The 17143-nt window shown below is 50.7% G+C and overlaps 1 protein-coding gene across 4 annotated transcripts; it reads right to left on the bottom strand.

Moving 5' to 3' along the window:
* Positions 1 to 664: 664 nt before the first annotated feature.
* Positions 665 to 16616, bottom strand: SRRM2 (serine/arginine repetitive matrix 2). 4 transcript variants are annotated; one of them, XR_013227065.1, is made up of 16 exons: positions 16384 to 16542; positions 14738 to 15013; positions 13065 to 13169; positions 12727 to 12906; positions 11843 to 11920; positions 11568 to 11630; positions 11202 to 11228; positions 10818 to 10868; positions 10635 to 10721; positions 10330 to 10525; positions 5286 to 10222; positions 3755 to 4015; positions 2947 to 3072; positions 2689 to 2805; positions 1746 to 1828; positions 665 to 1582 (listed from the first exon to the last, which is right to left on the bottom strand). XR_013227065.1 is itself a non-coding variant. In XM_077315301.1 (15 exons), the coding sequence occupies exons 2-15, from the start codon at positions 14974 to 14976 to the stop codon at positions 1819 to 1821; spliced, it is 6477 nt and encodes a 2158-aa protein (XP_077171416.1). In that variant the 5' UTR covers positions 14977 to 15013; positions 16474 to 16616; the 3' UTR covers positions 665 to 1818. The 4 variants fall into 4 exon arrangements, 3 of the variants coding, with proteins under 3 accessions (XP_077171416.1, XP_077171415.1, XP_077171417.1); XM_077315301.1 differs by having other exon boundaries at positions 665 to 1828; positions 16474 to 16616; XM_077315300.1 differs by having other exon boundaries at positions 665 to 1828.
* Positions 16617 to 17143: the final 527 nt, after the last annotated feature.

The raw sequence follows: 17143 nt of genomic DNA, 5'->3' as shown, positions 1-17143 counted from the left end.
TGCTGGGGTTTCTCACAGCCTGAATACTGTTTCAGGGGTTTCTGGACAGTAAAAATGTCAAGAAAGGTTGGAGTGGACAGACCTTTTCTGTTGTGGGTCAACTGCTTTGGAGTATTTTGCCCAGCAAGGCCATAACAGCCTTTCCTTGACTGCTTCAAAATATTCCCTTTTAGGTGAATGGGGTTTTGTCATTTCATTGGCTGGCTTTACCATTTTGCTACATCAGGCTAGTCTTTAAGAGGAGGCTGAGCTGCTTTCACCCATTATAGTCCTGATTCAAAACCCACTAATTTTATAGCCTTTTTTTGGTGCAAGGAACCTTCCACCAGCCTCCAGCATTAGCGGAAGACAGCCTTTGGATGTAACCCAGACAGGGTATTTTTTTCCCACTTAAGCAGGGGTTGTGTTGGAAATTCCCGTGCAGAATGGCCGAAAGAGTGGTCCACGTTTTCACATGCTGGGAGAAACAGGAAATATTCCGTAAAAGGTTTATGAAGCAACTGAGCTTCGGCATCTGAAAAAAGTGCATCAACTTACAGAGGGCCGGATGGCGGGAGACATAGCAAAGGAAACCCCTCCACGCACCTACAGACGCCAGCCTCTGAGCGGGCCACACTCTTGAAGAGGCGCAGAGAAACGTCTCAGGGACTCAGGCAGCAATGTCGGCGTTTCATAAGTTTTTTATTTGACAGAAAAAATCTCCTTGCTGTACATATCAAAAAAAATTAAATGCTTTTAAGAAATATGAAGAAACTTCTGTTCCCGTCCCTCCCTGATTTAGGGTTTCTCGGCTTCTTTCCAGCAAATCTCCATTCACTTTTTTCCTCATAAAATGCCCCCTGCTGCCCCCTTTCCAGTCCAGTTCCTCCCCCCCCCAACACCCCCACCCCTCCTGACCTGGCTCAGCTGATCAAATATGAAAGAGTGTCTGTTCAGAGGGAGGGCTAAAAAGGAAAAAAGGGAGCACCATATATTAAAATCCGGCTTGTTTTTAAACTTGGGGAAGTGGGGGGGGTGCTTTGCTGGTCTAATCCTCAAGGTCGCGACCTTCGATACTCAACCCCGCTGTCACGTCCTACTGAAAGAGACCACAGCTCTTCTCCTCAAACGAGATGCCTACAATGTTGAGACTGAGACGGTGGGCGGGAGGGAATGCTGCTGGAACAGCAGGGGCTCCACAATGGCCGGCGGGAGAGCTCCGACGCCAACATGAATGCCTTCCTTCTCCCCGTGGCCCACCATTTCAGAGAAGGGTGCCTGAGAAACACTAAATCAAATGGATTAGCTCGCGGATCTCCCTAGCCCACCCCCACCCCCTTTTGAGTTTTTTTTAAACCTTTTATGTCTCTAAATCAACAAAAAGAAGACCCCCCCCTCTCTCTCTCTCTCAAAACACAGAAGATCTTAGCTGTAAAACGCACAGGAAAAAAAAAACGCTCACAGGAGAGAGAGAGAGAGAAAAAAAAAAGAACCAAAATGAACGTCACCAACTGTTGGAAGAGGAAGAGAAGGAGGAGGAGCGCAGAGGCGGCGGATCCTGATGGGTGCTGAGCGGAGATGTCCGGGGAGGAGGGGAATGTAGCTGCCGACAAATGACGGGCAATAAAGACAGGGGACAGTGACGGGGGGGGGGGGTGGAGGGGGGGAACTAATGAGAATAAAAAGCCGATGGCAAATGAAGATGCCCCCCACGCGTGCGCCCGCACTGGTTTCCAGTGGGCATCGGGAGGCAGGGGGCTTCCCACCTGGGACAGCGCTGTGGGAGGCGGGGGTGGCGCAGTCTGCGGTTGCAAGGGCTTTCCGGGCCTTCCAATCGGCTTAGGGTGACCTGGAGAGGGGGAGGGAAAAGAGTTAAATGCACAGTTTGCTCCGTCCGAGGAGGGGTGGGATCAGGAGCTGACGCTCGGTTGTTGCGCCCCTCCCATCTACAGGGACCCTGGAGCTGAACTGAGGCATTCCCGTGCAAAGCTGAATTCACATATATACGTCATACGTGCATCGCCTCCTGAAGAACAGAACCTGGGACACCGGCCATCGTGTGGCTGGCGGGGAAGGAGGGGAAACAAGGGTCTCAAGTGCGGACTCCGGAGGCTTGGAAAGCTCAGAGAGTTGCAAGCCGACTAAATAGGAGACGAGGCAGAAAAGGGTCCACTGCGCCCCCCACTGGAGCCTCCCTATACACTGAGGTTGAAGGGGCTCTTGCTCGATGGCACAAACCCTGCACTTCTTCTCAGAAGTTCAGACCAGCTTACGCACAGGATCCAGCCAGGCCGCTTACAAGGTCAACCCTGCTTAGCTTCGGCAACCAAACAGCATCGCAGGCCTCCAAGGCCATCCTTTGGCTCTGAGTCTCTGAGGTCTGAAGGAACATAGAGCAGGTAACTCTCTGCAGTTGTGTAAAGCTCGGCCGAAGGACAGCGGAGGACACCCTCCCCCGCCCCCTGCTCCGGTTCTTTAACTATTCTCTCTGTAGTTTTAGAGAAGCAGTAAATGCTCACCCTAACCCTCCAGCTTCCTTCTGGAAGTGCTCAGAGGCAGGGTTTTTTTTTTTTTTTGCTGATTATTCAGCTCTGCTTTCTTACGGAGACACGACTAGGGACATTTTGTCAAGTTTCAAGATGCTAACCATGCCGAGCGACGGTCACGGAAGACACTAATTTTTTTTTAAAGCAGCAAGCCATGCGCTACCTTGAAGTTCTGCGGCGGGTAGCTCTGGGGCTGGGGGAATTGCGTCGCCTTTTCCGGCCTGGAGACCTGCTGATGCTTCGTCTGTTCCTCTGCGAGGATCTGTCCCTGGACCTCTCCCTAGAGAAAAAAAAAGGTTTTCCCCTGGAGGGTTCTCTCTCAAGTTTCTCACATTTCCCCCCTCGCTGTCCCAAACAGGCCCCCCTCTGCCCCACAAAGCATGCACGCCTATGGGAGCAGAGGCTAGGTTAGGACGCCTACCTGCGCCTGTCTCTCGGAGCTAAAGGTGGCAGGACTGGAGGAGAAACCCGGCGCCGTTCTGCTGGGGAATAGCTGAGAGAGCGAGAGTCTCGCAGGGAGTCGATAGGCTTCCGGGGGCTGCGGGACCTGAAGGCAGCAGGTGGTGGGTGGGAGGAAGGGCAGAGTGGTTAGAACAGCACTCGGCTCAGGTAAAAAAAAAAGATACCGCTATGTCAAAGGTGGAAAGCAAGATCAGGGAACATATATATATACATGAGTTTTGTATGCTTCGCAAGCAATGCTGAAACTAATTCCGCCATCGTAAGAACTGGATGGTTTTTAACTCTTCTAAAGTCTCAAAACGTTATACCTTCAAGAAAGGAACGGCTCACTCCGCTACGAAACCTTGCAAAACTTCACAAGCCTAATTTGAGTACAAGCAAGCAGGGACGGTATTCCGCAAAGCTTCCGCAAAGCAGGCCCCCCGACATCCCTTAATTGTAGAACCCACAATTCAGATTGCTTCTCTTTTCAGCACTTTTTGGTAGATGGCCTTTGGCAGAGGCCCCTCCTGTTCAACAACCAGCCCTTACCTGTTCCACAAAGCTTCTGCCTTCTCCCACGGTTCTTTCCTCTGCCCTCTCAAGGCAGCACCAAGATTCTCTTTTTGACCCTGCATCCTTGCTGGGGATGTGTGGTCAAGCAGGAACCCATTAAAAGCACACAAGAGGGGTAGCATCGCAGGCTGGGGGAATCATCTACCCCACCCTTGAGGAACCCCAAAACATCAGGAGATCCCCCACCGGTTTTGCCAACAACCCCCACTCACTTCCTCTGCTCCGGTGATGGTTTCTTTTTGGGGGCCACCTTGGCCTGTGCCTGGGGTCCGGTTTTGGGTGACGACGACGAGGAGGAGGACGAGGAGGAGGAGGAAGCTGAGGAAGACGATGAGGAGGAAGAGGAGGAGGAGGAAGAAGAGGAGGAAGAGCTGCTACTGGAACTGCTGGAGCTCCGGGACCGCCGCTTATGCTTGACCAATTCCACCGGCTGCTCTTCGTGGTTGCCTTCTTTCTGCACTGGGCTTGGCAGCCTGCAAAAAAGGGGAGGGGCCAGGTGAAAGGAGGATATTAGTAAGCTCAGTGACAAAATGGCTGCACTACAAGCAAGCAGGCAAGCGTCTCATAGTAATGTATTCTGAAAACTCTGTTTAAATGAGACAAAAACCTCATGTCACTCATGGAAAGGTGCTGAAAAACTGGCTGCCTGACCACCACCACCCCCAATAAGGAATTCTCTCCCAGGCATAGTTGTGACTCCATCCGAGCCAATCAGAAAACACCTCAGGATCTCAAGAAGACTCACACAGGCTAGAATCATAGAGTTGGGACCTCCTGGGTCATCTAGTCCAACCCCCTGCACTATGCAGGACACTCACAACCCTCTCTCATCCACTGTCACCTGCCACCCCCTTGAGCCTTCACAGAATCAGCCTCTCCGTCAGATGGCTATCCAGCCTCTGTTTAAAAATTTCCAAAGATGGAGAACCCACCACCTCCCGAGGAAGCCTGTTACACTGAGAGGAACAGTTCCACTGTAGATACATGGTTATTAGCAACCATGCAGGTGACCATGCCTCCCAGGGGACTTGGTCCTCTCACATGATTGCTAACTACAACGCAGCAGCAGCAGCCTACCCATCTGCATGGAACAAAAAGCAGCAGCGGTACTGCCTGTGAGAATGTGGCTGCGGGGGATTTTAAGCAGGCTGACGTTTCAAACACCCCTCTCTTCTACTTAGGGGAAAATCCGGCTATCTCGCTGCTCTGCATCCTCCGGGAAAAAAAGATCCCCCCCAAACAGAAAACTAGGAGCCTGGAAACAGAATTATACAAACAGCATACATCTATACACGTGAATTTCATGTCCGTCCTTATATACTCTGCAAGAGCCCAGAAATCAGTTTCAATAGCAGGTGCTCCAACAAAGCCAGTTATTGAAGCCACAACTTCATATGGACCAAGCCATGTTTGCCTTCTGCACAAAATACCCCATGAAGAGAAGCCAGGGAGGTTCCCAAGGGCAAAACCCAGGTCCAGGTTTTTAAAAGGACAAGGCCGTGGAGGCTAGGAAGCCAACAGATTAATGAGAACGGGCTAACAGGGAACGCTGGCCAGGGCAGCAAAGCCACAAGTCAGCATAGCATCTTGGACGACCTACAAGAGTAAGGCAAGCACAAGATGTCCAAGGCTCCTCCTAAATAAGAAATGTGTAGTTACTGCCCACAGGTTTTGGCGGGGAGGGGGGGTGCCTCTATGCAGGGAAAAGGCAGGGTAAAGAAAACAAATACGACAGGCTCTTACTGTTTTACTACAACCTCAGCCTCAGGTTCCTTCTCTGGTGGGTTGGGGGGGCTGGACTCAGATGAACTGGACTCGGAGTCAGAAGATGAAGACGACGAGGATGAAGACGAGGAGGAGGACGACGAAGAGGTGCTGGACGAAGCGGAAGAGCTCCTCTTCACCTTGGGAGGGGCAGGAGGCGGCGGGGAGGGAACAGCTAGCTGTGGAGCGGTGGGACAGCTATTCCTGCCAGTCTCCTCTGTGACTTCAGAAGCCAACTCCGGCTCCACCTCGAGGGTCGGAAGCCGAACCTCGGGCTTGTCGGCTGCCTTTCCTTCAGATCCTAGCTCCTCTTCCTTGGGAGGCGGGGCAAGCACGGAAACCAGGGCTGGCAAGGGACTGGAGGACGCGGAGGAGGAGGAAGGGGAGGAGGGGGAAGGGGACCTAGCTTTGCTAAGAGGAAGAGGGGATCCGGCACAGGAACTGCTCCTCCCTAACAGGGGAACACTAACCGCTGCCTCCTCCCTAGCCACAACAGGATGCACAGCCGGATTCCGGTCCCCTGGGATGTCATGGAAGGAAGCGGAACCCCCGTTCTTCAAGACCGAAGGCAATTCCGGTAGCATGGATGGAGCGGGAGGCGAGGTCTTTTGGGGCTTGGGAGAATCCTCTCGGGGTGGAGTAGGGGAGCGAGGAACGGCAGTGCTTTTGCTGTGCCAAAGTGAGGAAGCCGCCGACTTCTCCTGAGCATCAGACTTGGGGTATTTCTCCAGCACTGGAGGAGAACGGGATTTCCTTCCCGGAGAAGCACTGATTTCCTGGGAGCCTGATCTGGACCGCTTCCGTACGGGGGATGTCTGGAAATCTGGAGAGACTCTGGCCCCGCTACTTTTGTAGGCTGCTGTCCCACGGGAAGCATCTAACCTGGGAGGCGAGCGGGATGCGTTCCGATTAGTGCCAGATCTTTGTGGGGAAAGTCTCGACATTTCTCTTTGTGCTGGTGATCGGGAACGACCTCGGCGAGGCGAGCGCTCGCCCTTCCACAGGAAGCGAGATTTGTCCTGACGAGAAGCAGACCGTGAGCGGCTCCGGCCCGGAGAAGAGACAGATTTTTCCCGCCGCAGAGTACCTCTCGATTTATCTTGTCGCCTAGATAGTGAACGGGAACGGCTCCTCCTTGAGGGGGAACCAGACCTTCTTGGTAGGGAAGTTCTTGGTCTTTCATGGTAGGATGACGACTCAGATCTACCCAGGTGCACACTGGCATTTTTCGGCCTAGAAAGAGATCTGGACCTTCCACGTCTCAGAGGTGTTCTAGATTTCCGTCTAGGGCTGATCGGCGACACAGATCTTCGCCGCCTTGTAACTGGTGTTCTAGATTTCTCTCTGGGCCGTGGAGATGACCCCGATCTGCGCTGCCGCGGAGGGGTTCTAGATTTTGCTCTAGATCGTGGAGATGACCCAGACCGACGCCGACGGCGCGGTGGCGTTCTGGATTTCATTCTGGGTCTTGGGGATGATCCAGACCTGCGACGCCTAGGCGGTGTTCTGGATTTCATTCTGGGTCTTGGAGACGATCCAGATCTACGTCTCCTTGGGGGTGTTCTGGACTTCACTCTGGGCCTTGGCGGTGACCCAGACCTGTCACGCTTTGGAGGAGTTCTAGATTTTGCTCTAGGCCTTGGGGGTGAGCGCGATGTCCTGTGCCTTGGAGGTGTTCTCGATTTTATAGTAGGCCTCACAGGTGACACAGACCTGCTTACAGAGTTCTCCTTTTGCTCTGGGGAAGATTCTGAACTGCTCCCACTGCAGGGTGCTCTTGGCTTCTCTTGACTGCCAGAATATGACCTCGACCTACTCCTCCGAGGAGCTTCTCTGGGCATTTCTTTCTTCTCCAAAGGTGATCTAGCCCCCAATAGTGCAGCTTTTGCAGTCTCTCTGACTTCTGGAGAAACTCCAGGTCTGGTGTGTTTTACGGCAGCAGGAGCTGCGACGCTCTCTGGCTCCGGAGATGACTCTGACCTGCGGCGCACTGGAGAAGCCACAGGTTTCCCTTTGTTAACTGCCAGTGTTGCAGAACGGCTCAGTCTTGGGGGTGATCGAGACTTCTCTTCCTCTGCAGAAGAGGAAGAGGAGGAGGAAGAAGAAGAGGAAGAGGAGGACGAGGAGGAGGAGGAAGAAGAGGAAGATCCAGATCTGCTTTGCCTCAATGGAATCTCTGACTTTTTAAGAACGGGTGATGATGCAGGTTGTCCCTGCCTTGGGGGTGAATGTGGTTTTTCTTTTCCGGACACAGATAAACCCGCCTTGCTTTTCTGGCATGGTGATGGAGCTCTCTCCATTGCCACCAGGGATCCAGATTTGTTGTGCCTTGAAGGTGATCCAGGTTTTACTTTACTTTCTTGGGATTTGTTTTGCTTTGGAGGAGATTTAGGCTTGCCATTTAATTCAGGAGATGATCGAGACCCACTTCTTCGGACAGGAGATTTAGACTTCTCTTTCGCTGCTGAAGGAGAGGGCCCAGACCGGACTTGTTTCAAAGGTGATTCAGATTTTTTCGTGTCAGGAGAATATCTACTCCTTGGAGATGATCTAGATTGCTCTTCAGATGGTGAAGAGCCAGACCTACTCCGCCTTGGTGATACTCTGGATTTCTTCAATTTCGGAGAAGAGCCAATTCTATGTTTTCCAAGTGGTGAAATGGATATCTTCTTTGGTTCTGAGGAAGATCCAGATGATGTTCTCCTTGGAGGAGAGGCAGAATGCTCTCTCACCGCTGGAGGTGACCCAGACCTGCTCTGCCTTAAGACTGGTGATCTCGATTTTTCTTTCGTCGCAAGGGATCTCCCAGACCTGCTTCGCTGCAACGGAGGTGTGGACTCCGGCTCTGGAGACACGGCTCGCCTTGGTGGTGATAAGGAGTTTTCTTTCACTGATGACTGAGAGGAACCGGACCTGTTTCGTCTTGGAGGAGACTTCAGCTTTTTCTTTGTTCCTGGGGATGACCCTGAACGTGATAACAACTTTGTTTTGACTTCTGGAGAAGATTCAGACCTGTTTCGTCTCCTTGGGGATCTCTTCTCTAGATCTGGTGAAGAACCTGACCTGCTCCGTCTTCCAGGAGATTTAGATTTCCTCAATGCTGGCAATGACCCAGATCGACTCCTTCTGAAAGGCATTTTAGATTTCTCTTCGACAGCTGAAGAAACTTCAGTTTTCTTTGAGAGTCTTGTCAATGAACTTGATCTGCTTCTTCTAGGGGACCTTCTAGATTTATTTTTTAGTGCTGGAGGTGTCCTGGACTGACTACGCCTGGCAGGTGACCTGGATTTTTTATTAGGTGAAGAACCAGACCTACTTCGTCTTGGTGATAATCTGGATTTCTTTTTCGGTCTTGGAGAAGAACAAGAGCGACTACGTCGTGGGGGTGTTCTTGACTTTTTCTTCCTTGATCTTGGTGAGGACCCTGAACGACTCCTTCTGGGAGATAAGTGAGACTTCTTTTTTGCTTTTGGAAGTGATCGAGATCGACTACGTCTGGGAGATACTCGCAACCTGCTTCTTGACTCGGGAGATGACAGAGACTGGCTACGTCTCAGTGGTTTCCTGGCTCTCTCTCTTATTTGGGGGGAGGAACCAGATCGGCTCCTTCTTGAAGAAATTCTGGAGGCCTTCCAATCTGGAGATGATACAGACCTGCTTCGTCTAGCAGAAATCAAAGATTTCTCCCTCCTTGGTGAAGAAATAGACCTCCCCCTCCTAGGAGGGCTTCTGGTTCTAGACCGCCCTCTTCTAGGCTGGGTTCGGGACCGAGACCTCCCTCGTCGTGGTGGAGTTCTAGATCTAGACCTGCCCCTTCTTGGTGGGGTTCTTGAACGTGACCTGCCCCTTCTTGGTGGGGTTCTTGATCTTCCCCATCTCCCACTATTTCTGCTCCTAGACCATCCATGCCTTTGGGGGGTTCTAGAACGAGACCATCCACGTCTCTGAGGAGTACGGGACCGGCCCCATCTGGGAGGAGTACGTGAGCGTGACCTGCCCCAGCGCTGGGGTGTTCTTGAGCGTCCTCGCCATTGTGGACTACGAGATCGTGCCCTTCTTTGAGGGGTACGGGAACGAGATCGAGCACGGCGTTGAGCAGAGCGAGACCTTCCCCTCCTTGGAGGGGTGCGGGATCTCGCTCTCTTCGGTGGGGTGCGAGATCGAGATCTACCTCTACGCGTAACGGGTGTTTGAGAAAGAGATTTATCCCTCCTCCTAGCCCTTGACTTAGTGCTCTTGGCTGGAGGTGTGCCTGAACGCTCACGTCTTGCTGTAGTCTTGGCTGACTGCTTCTGTCCAGAACGGGAGACCTCAGGAGATGAACTAGACCTCTCTCTCTGGGTAGAACCCTTTTCTTTGTTTTGTCTTTTGGGAGGCTCCTCAGGGGAAGAACTACGGGAAGCTGGAGCTGGCTTCTTTGCTAAGGAAGGAGAGGAGGAGGAAGAGGAGGAGGAGGAGGAAGAGGAGCAGCTACCACTTTCTGAAGGGGAGCGGGAGCGCTGGGGTGGAGAGCCATCATGAGAAGTCTTTCTCAACTTGGTCTCAATGGCTTTTGAAGCAGGAGAAGATGAAGAAGCTGCCAAATGCTGCCTATGTTCAGGGGATGTCTTGGACTTGGACGATGGGAGAGTCCCATTACGATCTTCTGAGGTCTTAGGTGGTGGGGACGCAGAGGCTGGAGACCTGGTCTCTTTGGAGGAGGGACGTTTGTGCCCCAAGGCTCTTTCCGGAGAATCATTTGGCATTGGGGAACGACTTCTGAACTTTGAATCTGGCTCAAATGATGGGGTAGATTTCCGACCCCCGTGCCGAGCAGCCTTCTTCTCCTTGTCTCTTTCCTTTTCTCTAGCAGGAGATGGAGAGTTGGTAGAACATTGGCGACTCTCATGTACTGGAGAGCGTTTGGATGCAGCTTTCTAAACAATGAAAGGGAAAATAACCATCAGAATGGTATTCCAAACCCTTACTGTTCAAGATTACAACTCTCAATATGGCAATTCTGTTCTACAGCACTGTATTTTACCTCCTGCTTTTCTTTGCTATGTCTTGGACTTGTGCTTCTGCCACGCCGGGCTGGTTCAGCAGAAGATGAACGTTCTCTCTCTGCCTGTTTTTTGGAAACCTCTTCAGTTTCTCCTCGCTTCTGTGACGTTGTTGAAGGGGACTTGCTCTGCCGTCTCACTGCAGCCCGTTTCTGGGTACTGACACTGCCTGACCTGCTAACAAGTAAACCAAAAGTTTGAAATTCACATTACCTGCAAGATTCAGTGCAGGTCAATAGTGCTATTGCAAGAAGCCCAGTTCTTGGCTTCCCATTCCAAGACCTACCTGCTGTGGGAGCCATCTGATGACGAGCCATCTGGGGAAGAAGAGCGATCCCGCCGGCCTTTCTGAGATGTAGACTCGCTGGTAGACCTGAAGTGGACATGGTTAGAAACCCAAATGAAGAAGAGCACAAAAACGGTCCGTTTTAACAATAAGGGATTTCACGGGTAAAAGACATTGCTTTACCTCTTTCGTTTCTTTTCCTTGGATTTGTGTTTGCTCTTGGGACTTGGAGATCTGAGGAAAGAAGTTTCATTTCTCAGCATTCAGAAAATGGCATGTCCATCCCATCCCCATCACGTATGCAGGACATCCCTACGCCTTGTGCGAGAGAGTCCTACTCCCTAAAATGCGACTTCCCCATTCGCACCCAAGACCAGTGCTGCTCTGGTAAATAGCACAATGTTTAAGATCTGAAAGAACCAGATTCACCCACTCCACAAAGGAGATAACTTGATATCCTCAGGGAATTCACCACTTCTCAGTCTGTCCTAACCACAAAAAAAGTGGCTGTGAGAATTCATGGAAGCAAGAGCTGAACACTATGATTATTGAACAACAAGCACCTACCTGTGCTTCCTTTTCTTGGACTCTGACCTGAAAAAAATATAATAATAAGACTTTATAATCCTGCAACCGGTTGTCAGATACCTAGATACCTCGTGCTGTGTCCAAAATCTCAAATCTGCTGGAGCCCTGAAGTGGGACATCTCCATTCCCAAAAACATCACCTTTGTGGCTTATGCGTTACAGAAAATCCATCATAACAAAGGCTATGTTACGTTGCAGGAAGCAAAAGGATGGCTTTCTCTAACTCATACTTGACAAAATTAGAAGAAACCAACTACTACTGAGGAGTAATCAGTAGCGAACATGAATCCAACTGAGAAAGATAATCTTGGAATACAGCACATGGTTCCCAAGACAATTCCTTACCTGTGTTTCTTTTTCTTTGAGCTTTTTTTCCTCTCTCTTCGAGAAGGTGATCTGCTCTCAGACCTTGAAAAGCCAAGCAAGGAAGGAATGTTACATGTCTGAAAAAGGCGACAATGGCTCACAAGACCACACTCTCTTAATCTTGTCTCACTAATCCAGACCCCACTGCCGTTGACAAGGGAACACATTACTGATCTTCCTTCTTTCTCTAGCCCTCAACTCCCACATTTCAGCCTTTTGGATGTAAGGCCAAAAGCCTTGGCCCGCCCACCCACCTGCCTCTGTCTTTCTTCTTTTTCTTCTTTTTCTGTTTTGGAGACGGTGAGCGGGAGCTGCTGGACTCTCTGACAAGACTAAAAAAAAAAAAGAATACAGAGAGCAAAGAATTAACTGCCAAAACCCGAGCTTGAATCAAATGCTGTACGCAGCCAGCTTTTTTCTTTTTCCAAATAATTTTGCCCATTTTCCTTCTGCAATATGACGTTTGTCCATGAAGGACCCATGATTCCTAGAATAGTCTTTTTTGAATGGTCAAAAGGGATTTCTGTCATTTTCACACCCAAAAAAGTTGACAGAATGCCCCTTCCATTTTTCCTTCAATCCAGCCATCTTACCCTAAAAATTACAGGGGCTATTTTGTTCATTTTAGGCCCTCAAATGTCATCCAACTCATGGCAGCCCTGTAGCATTTTCAAGGCAGGAGACATTCAGAGGCAGTTTACCATCACCTGCCTCTGTACAGCAACCCTGTACTTCCTTGGTGGTCTCCTTTCCAAGTACTAACCACCACCGCTTTTGACATGGTCAGACTAACCTTGCCTGTCCAGGTCATGGCAAGAAGGGACCAGAGCAGGTAGAAACATAAAGGCACTAATCTAAGTCTTGGTACAGAGATGCTGGTTAAAAAAAAAGGCATTTCTCACAGCCTGGAGCATCTCTTTTCCCTCCCCCTGACCACTTATCTCATAACAGGAAGAATTCTGGAGAACTGTAAAGCTTGCACAGTTTTCTGTTTCCTCTGTTCCTCATAAAAAGTCTTGTTTGAACTGCAGCTGTTTTTTTTTTCTCCCCAAAATGGAAAAGTGAAAGACAACATTTTACGTTTTGCCCAGAGCTCTGCCAGGCATTCTGACCCCACGGAGTGGGGATCCCCGCATACCTGTGCTGCTTTTGCTGCTCCTGCTGCTGTTTAGCGGCTGCAGCGCTTGCCGCTTCCTTTGCCCTACGGTTAGGGTCGAAGGAGCTTCCATCCACGTAGCTGTCGCTAATTCCGAACGCTGCTCGGAGTCTCTCATTTTTCTTCTCGTTGGCCTCGGCCAACTGGTGAGTTTCTGTGACCCTGGCAGAGGAATGAATGGAACTGGTTAGCAAGGGAGACATGTGGCTGAGGAGAGTCTGAAGCACAGAAAGGTGAGAAGCAACAGACTCCAAGAGGGGGGGAAGAGAGACGGGATGTCAAGGCAGCAGATCCAAGACTTGCTGAGGCACCGTACTTACGTCGGCTTCTGCGGCTGTTCTCCCTCCTTGACCACGGCGACGTCTTTCTCCAGAAGCATCATCCGAAAAGTGGCTACTTTCTCCTGGATCTCCCCTTCTCCGTACCTAGTTTGTCAAGATCAGGGGACAATTTCAGGAAGCTTATCGGGTACGTAAGAAGGGTCTACTTTTAATCGAGGCAAAATGGAGCTTACAAGGAGTACAAAATTCAAGTCCAGTAGCATCTTAAAAACCAACAAAAAATGCTTTAAAGTGCTACTGGGCTCAAATTTGTCCTAGTAACATGGTTATCTATCTGAAACCATCTCCCTCTCTTACAGTTGATCCAAGATCTCACCCTATGGCAGCCCAAGAACTTTGACCTAATATAGCAAAGTGGTTCAACAATGAAATCTAAACAGGGAGGTCTTGGCTTCAAACCCAACCTATTATTTACTTTAGACATTTATAGACCACACAGCTCCCCGATTAAAGACACCAAGTGGTGTACAATTGCTGGTCTCATCACCTCCATTTTATCCTCACAACAACCTTGTGAGGAAGGTCGACAGCGAATGTGACTAATCCAAAGTTACCCAGCAAGTTTCCATGGCAAGGTAGATAATCAAGCCTTGATATTTCAGGTCCTAGCCTGATACTAACCCCAAATCAGTAGTTCATATCTTTCATGAATTGACCATGAGATCTTTGACCAGGGATTATCCCCTACCTCTGTCACAAAATTATGTATTTAATTCTGCTTTTTGGCCAAAGATTGGCTTTTAAAGCAGCTTAGAGGAATTCAAAATACAAATAAAATAAAAGATTATCATTCTATTGAAGTCCAGGTCCTGGCATGGTGGAAGGGTTCCTGGGTGCTGCTGCTTCCGGCCTCAGGAATGAAAGCTGGGAGGAAGAGAGCTGTCAGATGGATTGTAATCTAGACATTTTGAAGAGTTATCAATATAAAGATATTGGTTCACTTTAGAAGGCTGATCCTGATTAGTACTACTATCACTAGACGCCTATAAAGATGTAATTTTCATTTATTTATTTATACTTTAATTTTTAGGCTACCCCTCACCACAAGCATTCTTGATGCAGTTTGCAGTATATTCCAGTATATTACTGGAACCCAGGAGAATTAGCTTTCCAACTACAATTATGCAACCCCATAGAGCCACTTTGGTGTAATGGTTAGGAGTGCGGACTTCTAATCTGGCAAGCCAGGTTTGATTCTGCACTCCCCCACATTCAGCCAGCTGGGTGACCTTGGGGTCACCACAGCCCTGAGAAAACTGTTCTGACCGAATAGTGACATCAGGGCTCTCAGCCGCACCCACCTCACAGGTTGTCTGTTGTGGTGAGAGGAAAGGGAAGGCAACTATAAGCTGCTTTGAGACTCCTTCGGGTAGAGAAAAACAGCATATAAGGACCAACTCTTCTTCTTCTTCTTCTAAAACTGTCTAATCAAATTTGACTAAAAAGAATTCTCGCTCTTGTTATATAGCTCACTAATTAAGTAACAGACACACGGCATTTATGAGTGCAAATTCCCAAATCGGGTGAACCAAATTATCCCAGGAGCCTGAACCCTTTCCACCTAATGCCAATCGCCACTCCCATTTCCAAAGAAGCACACAGTGATGACCTCTCCACCTATGCTTCAATGTCCCCCCTTTGTGGCAACCTACCCCTGCTCTTCCATGAGCTCAGCCAGCTCTAAGCATTTCAGCTCAACTTTCCGCTTGCGCTCGTGATCCAGGATGTCCTGGTTAGGCTTCTTGACCAAGGACGACTCCAGCTTCCTTAATTCCTCTTCCGATTTGTAGTCTGTGCGATCCTTCTTGTGGCGCACAGCCGACAGGTTGCGCTGCACGTAACCGTTGGTGCCACTGCCACGGGGAGTGGGGAGTCCTATCCCATTGTACATGGCGCTCACAGACTAGCACCACTGGTGCTTCCAATACCTGGAAGAAAATATCCAGGAGGGTAAACAAAGACAGAAGCCTAAAAGGGAACGTGATGGCTTTTGCCAACGTTTTCCGCATACCAGAAGGCGGACGTCTCCCTCACTACAATCAAGGATGAAAACTCAGATACGCAAGGTTAAAACATGTTTAAGCAGTAGTCCTTTCCCCACAAATACCTACTTATGAGTCCGGCCTAAACTTAACACCCCGCCCATTCTCCCTCTCATCTCAGCCCTAACTACTGATATTTCCTAGGAAGGTACACCTTTATTTATTTGTTCCCAAAGCCACCTCACTGCATCTCTTTTTTCAATTCCATTTCCACTGTGGTCATCACACCCCTCAGCGTATACACCTCTTCCATTTACCTGTCAACTTCCCATCCCAAAGGATGTTCCCTTCACTTCCCAAGCTAAAATTTAACCTGTTCTTCCTTTCAAGTCAATCCGACAGCCCCCAAATGCACACATCCTTATGCAGCCCTATCACTGCACGAATTGTGAACAAACTGAGCCCTAAGGGAGGCCAGAATAAAAATCTAGTAAATAAATAAATCCTTCTTTCCTACTGTCCCCCCTTTCCCCGCCCCCCCGGCACCATCCAGATGTAAATAAATAAATCCTTCTTTCCTACTGTCCCCCTTTCCCCGCCCCCCCAGCACCATCCAGATGTCTTCCTCCATCGCTCCCTCACCCGATGCCTTTCCTAGGTACCAATGCCCCTTTACCCCAGCTATATATAATAATATTATAATGATTATTATATATATGTAAATAACCAGGTAACAAAATGCATTCAGCACCCTCTTGCCTAAAGCCCTGCCCACTGCCCCACCATCTCGTCTCCCTCCCTAAGATCCTACCAAGCCTTATCTAAATATTCTGCACTACACAGATATGCCACCTCCCCCAAGGCCTTGCCTCCCGAGCGGCAGATTTCTCTCCTAGCCGCACACCCTTCTGCATGTAAACTTCCCCCTCGGGCCCGCCTACGGGGATCCCCAAACGCGCGTGCACCTGGGTCCAGCCCCCCGCCGTCCGTCCCCCCCCCCATCAAATGGGGAAAGGCCCCAAATAGGAAGAGTCAGATAGATGGGGGGGGGGGAATCCTAACCTTCCCCTTCCTTTCCCTCTCCTTTGAAATAGACATTTCAAGGCTGGCTCGGCGGGCTCCATTAATCCCCCCCCCCCAGTCGAGCCCCTCCCCCAGGCGGACCCTCACTGGATTGTGGCCTCTTTTCGAGGCCTACTTCGCAACCACTTACACCCCCCCCCCCACATACACACACACACAGCCTACGTGCCATCCTCTTCCTCCTCCTCCGCCCCCCATCAACGCGGGCCTGCCCGGGGCCTAGCCACCCCCACCTTCCAGCCGCCACCCCGCGGGCCTCTCCCCCTCACGCCGCCCGGGGAGGCCGCTGTCTCTGGCTGCGCCACTCGCTCGCGCTCCCTCACCCGACGCAGCACCAGCCGCGGCGCAGGCGGAGGGTGAGGGAAGGAGGGAGGGAGGGGAGGAGGGAAGCTGGAACCGCCCCCCCGCCCGTCCAATTCGCTCCCGTCCGGCCCTCGCCGCGCGCGGGGCGAGATGGGAAATGTAGTGTTCTCCAGGCCGAGCGCGCCTCTGGCCGCAACGATCCCCGCGCGGAGAAAAGACTACAATTCCCGGCAGGCCGCAGAAGCAGCGCGAAGGTCGGCCGCCATTTTCTAAAGCGCTCAAGGTAGAGAGTCATAGAGATGGGGGTCTGAGGCAAACTTATTATTTTATTTTTTTCGCTCTCCGTTTTCTGCCTCTTCCTTCTCTCTGCCTCTCGCAAACGCAAGGGCCTTCCGAGCGCGCACCGTGGCGCCAGTGGTTGAGGATTAGGAGGGGGGAAAGGAGGCGAGGAATTAACGTTGTTCCCGTCAGCCCCCGCGCGCTCCCAAATTAGAGTCAGAGAGGGCGGAATATAGAGGGGAGGAGTGAGTCTCGCGAGATTTGCTGCCCACGTTGCTCGCGTTGATGTGCGTGGTTTGGAGGGGTGATGGGAGATGGAGTTCAGCCCCGCTGTCGACGCCCTAGGAGTAATGGAGGTTTCTCAGCAAGAGGACTACAATTTCGGGGAGGGAGTTGGCGCTGGAGGATTTA

Source organism: Paroedura picta, chromosome 16 (assembly GCF_049243985.1).
Source record: "Paroedura picta isolate Pp20150507F chromosome 16, Ppicta_v3.0, whole genome shotgun sequence".
In the NCBI taxonomy this organism is placed as follows: domain Eukaryota; kingdom Metazoa; phylum Chordata; class Lepidosauria; order Squamata; family Gekkonidae; genus Paroedura; species Paroedura picta.
The sequence above is the reverse complement of the archived record's forward strand: the minus strand, read 5'-3'. Positions and strand labels throughout refer to the sequence as shown.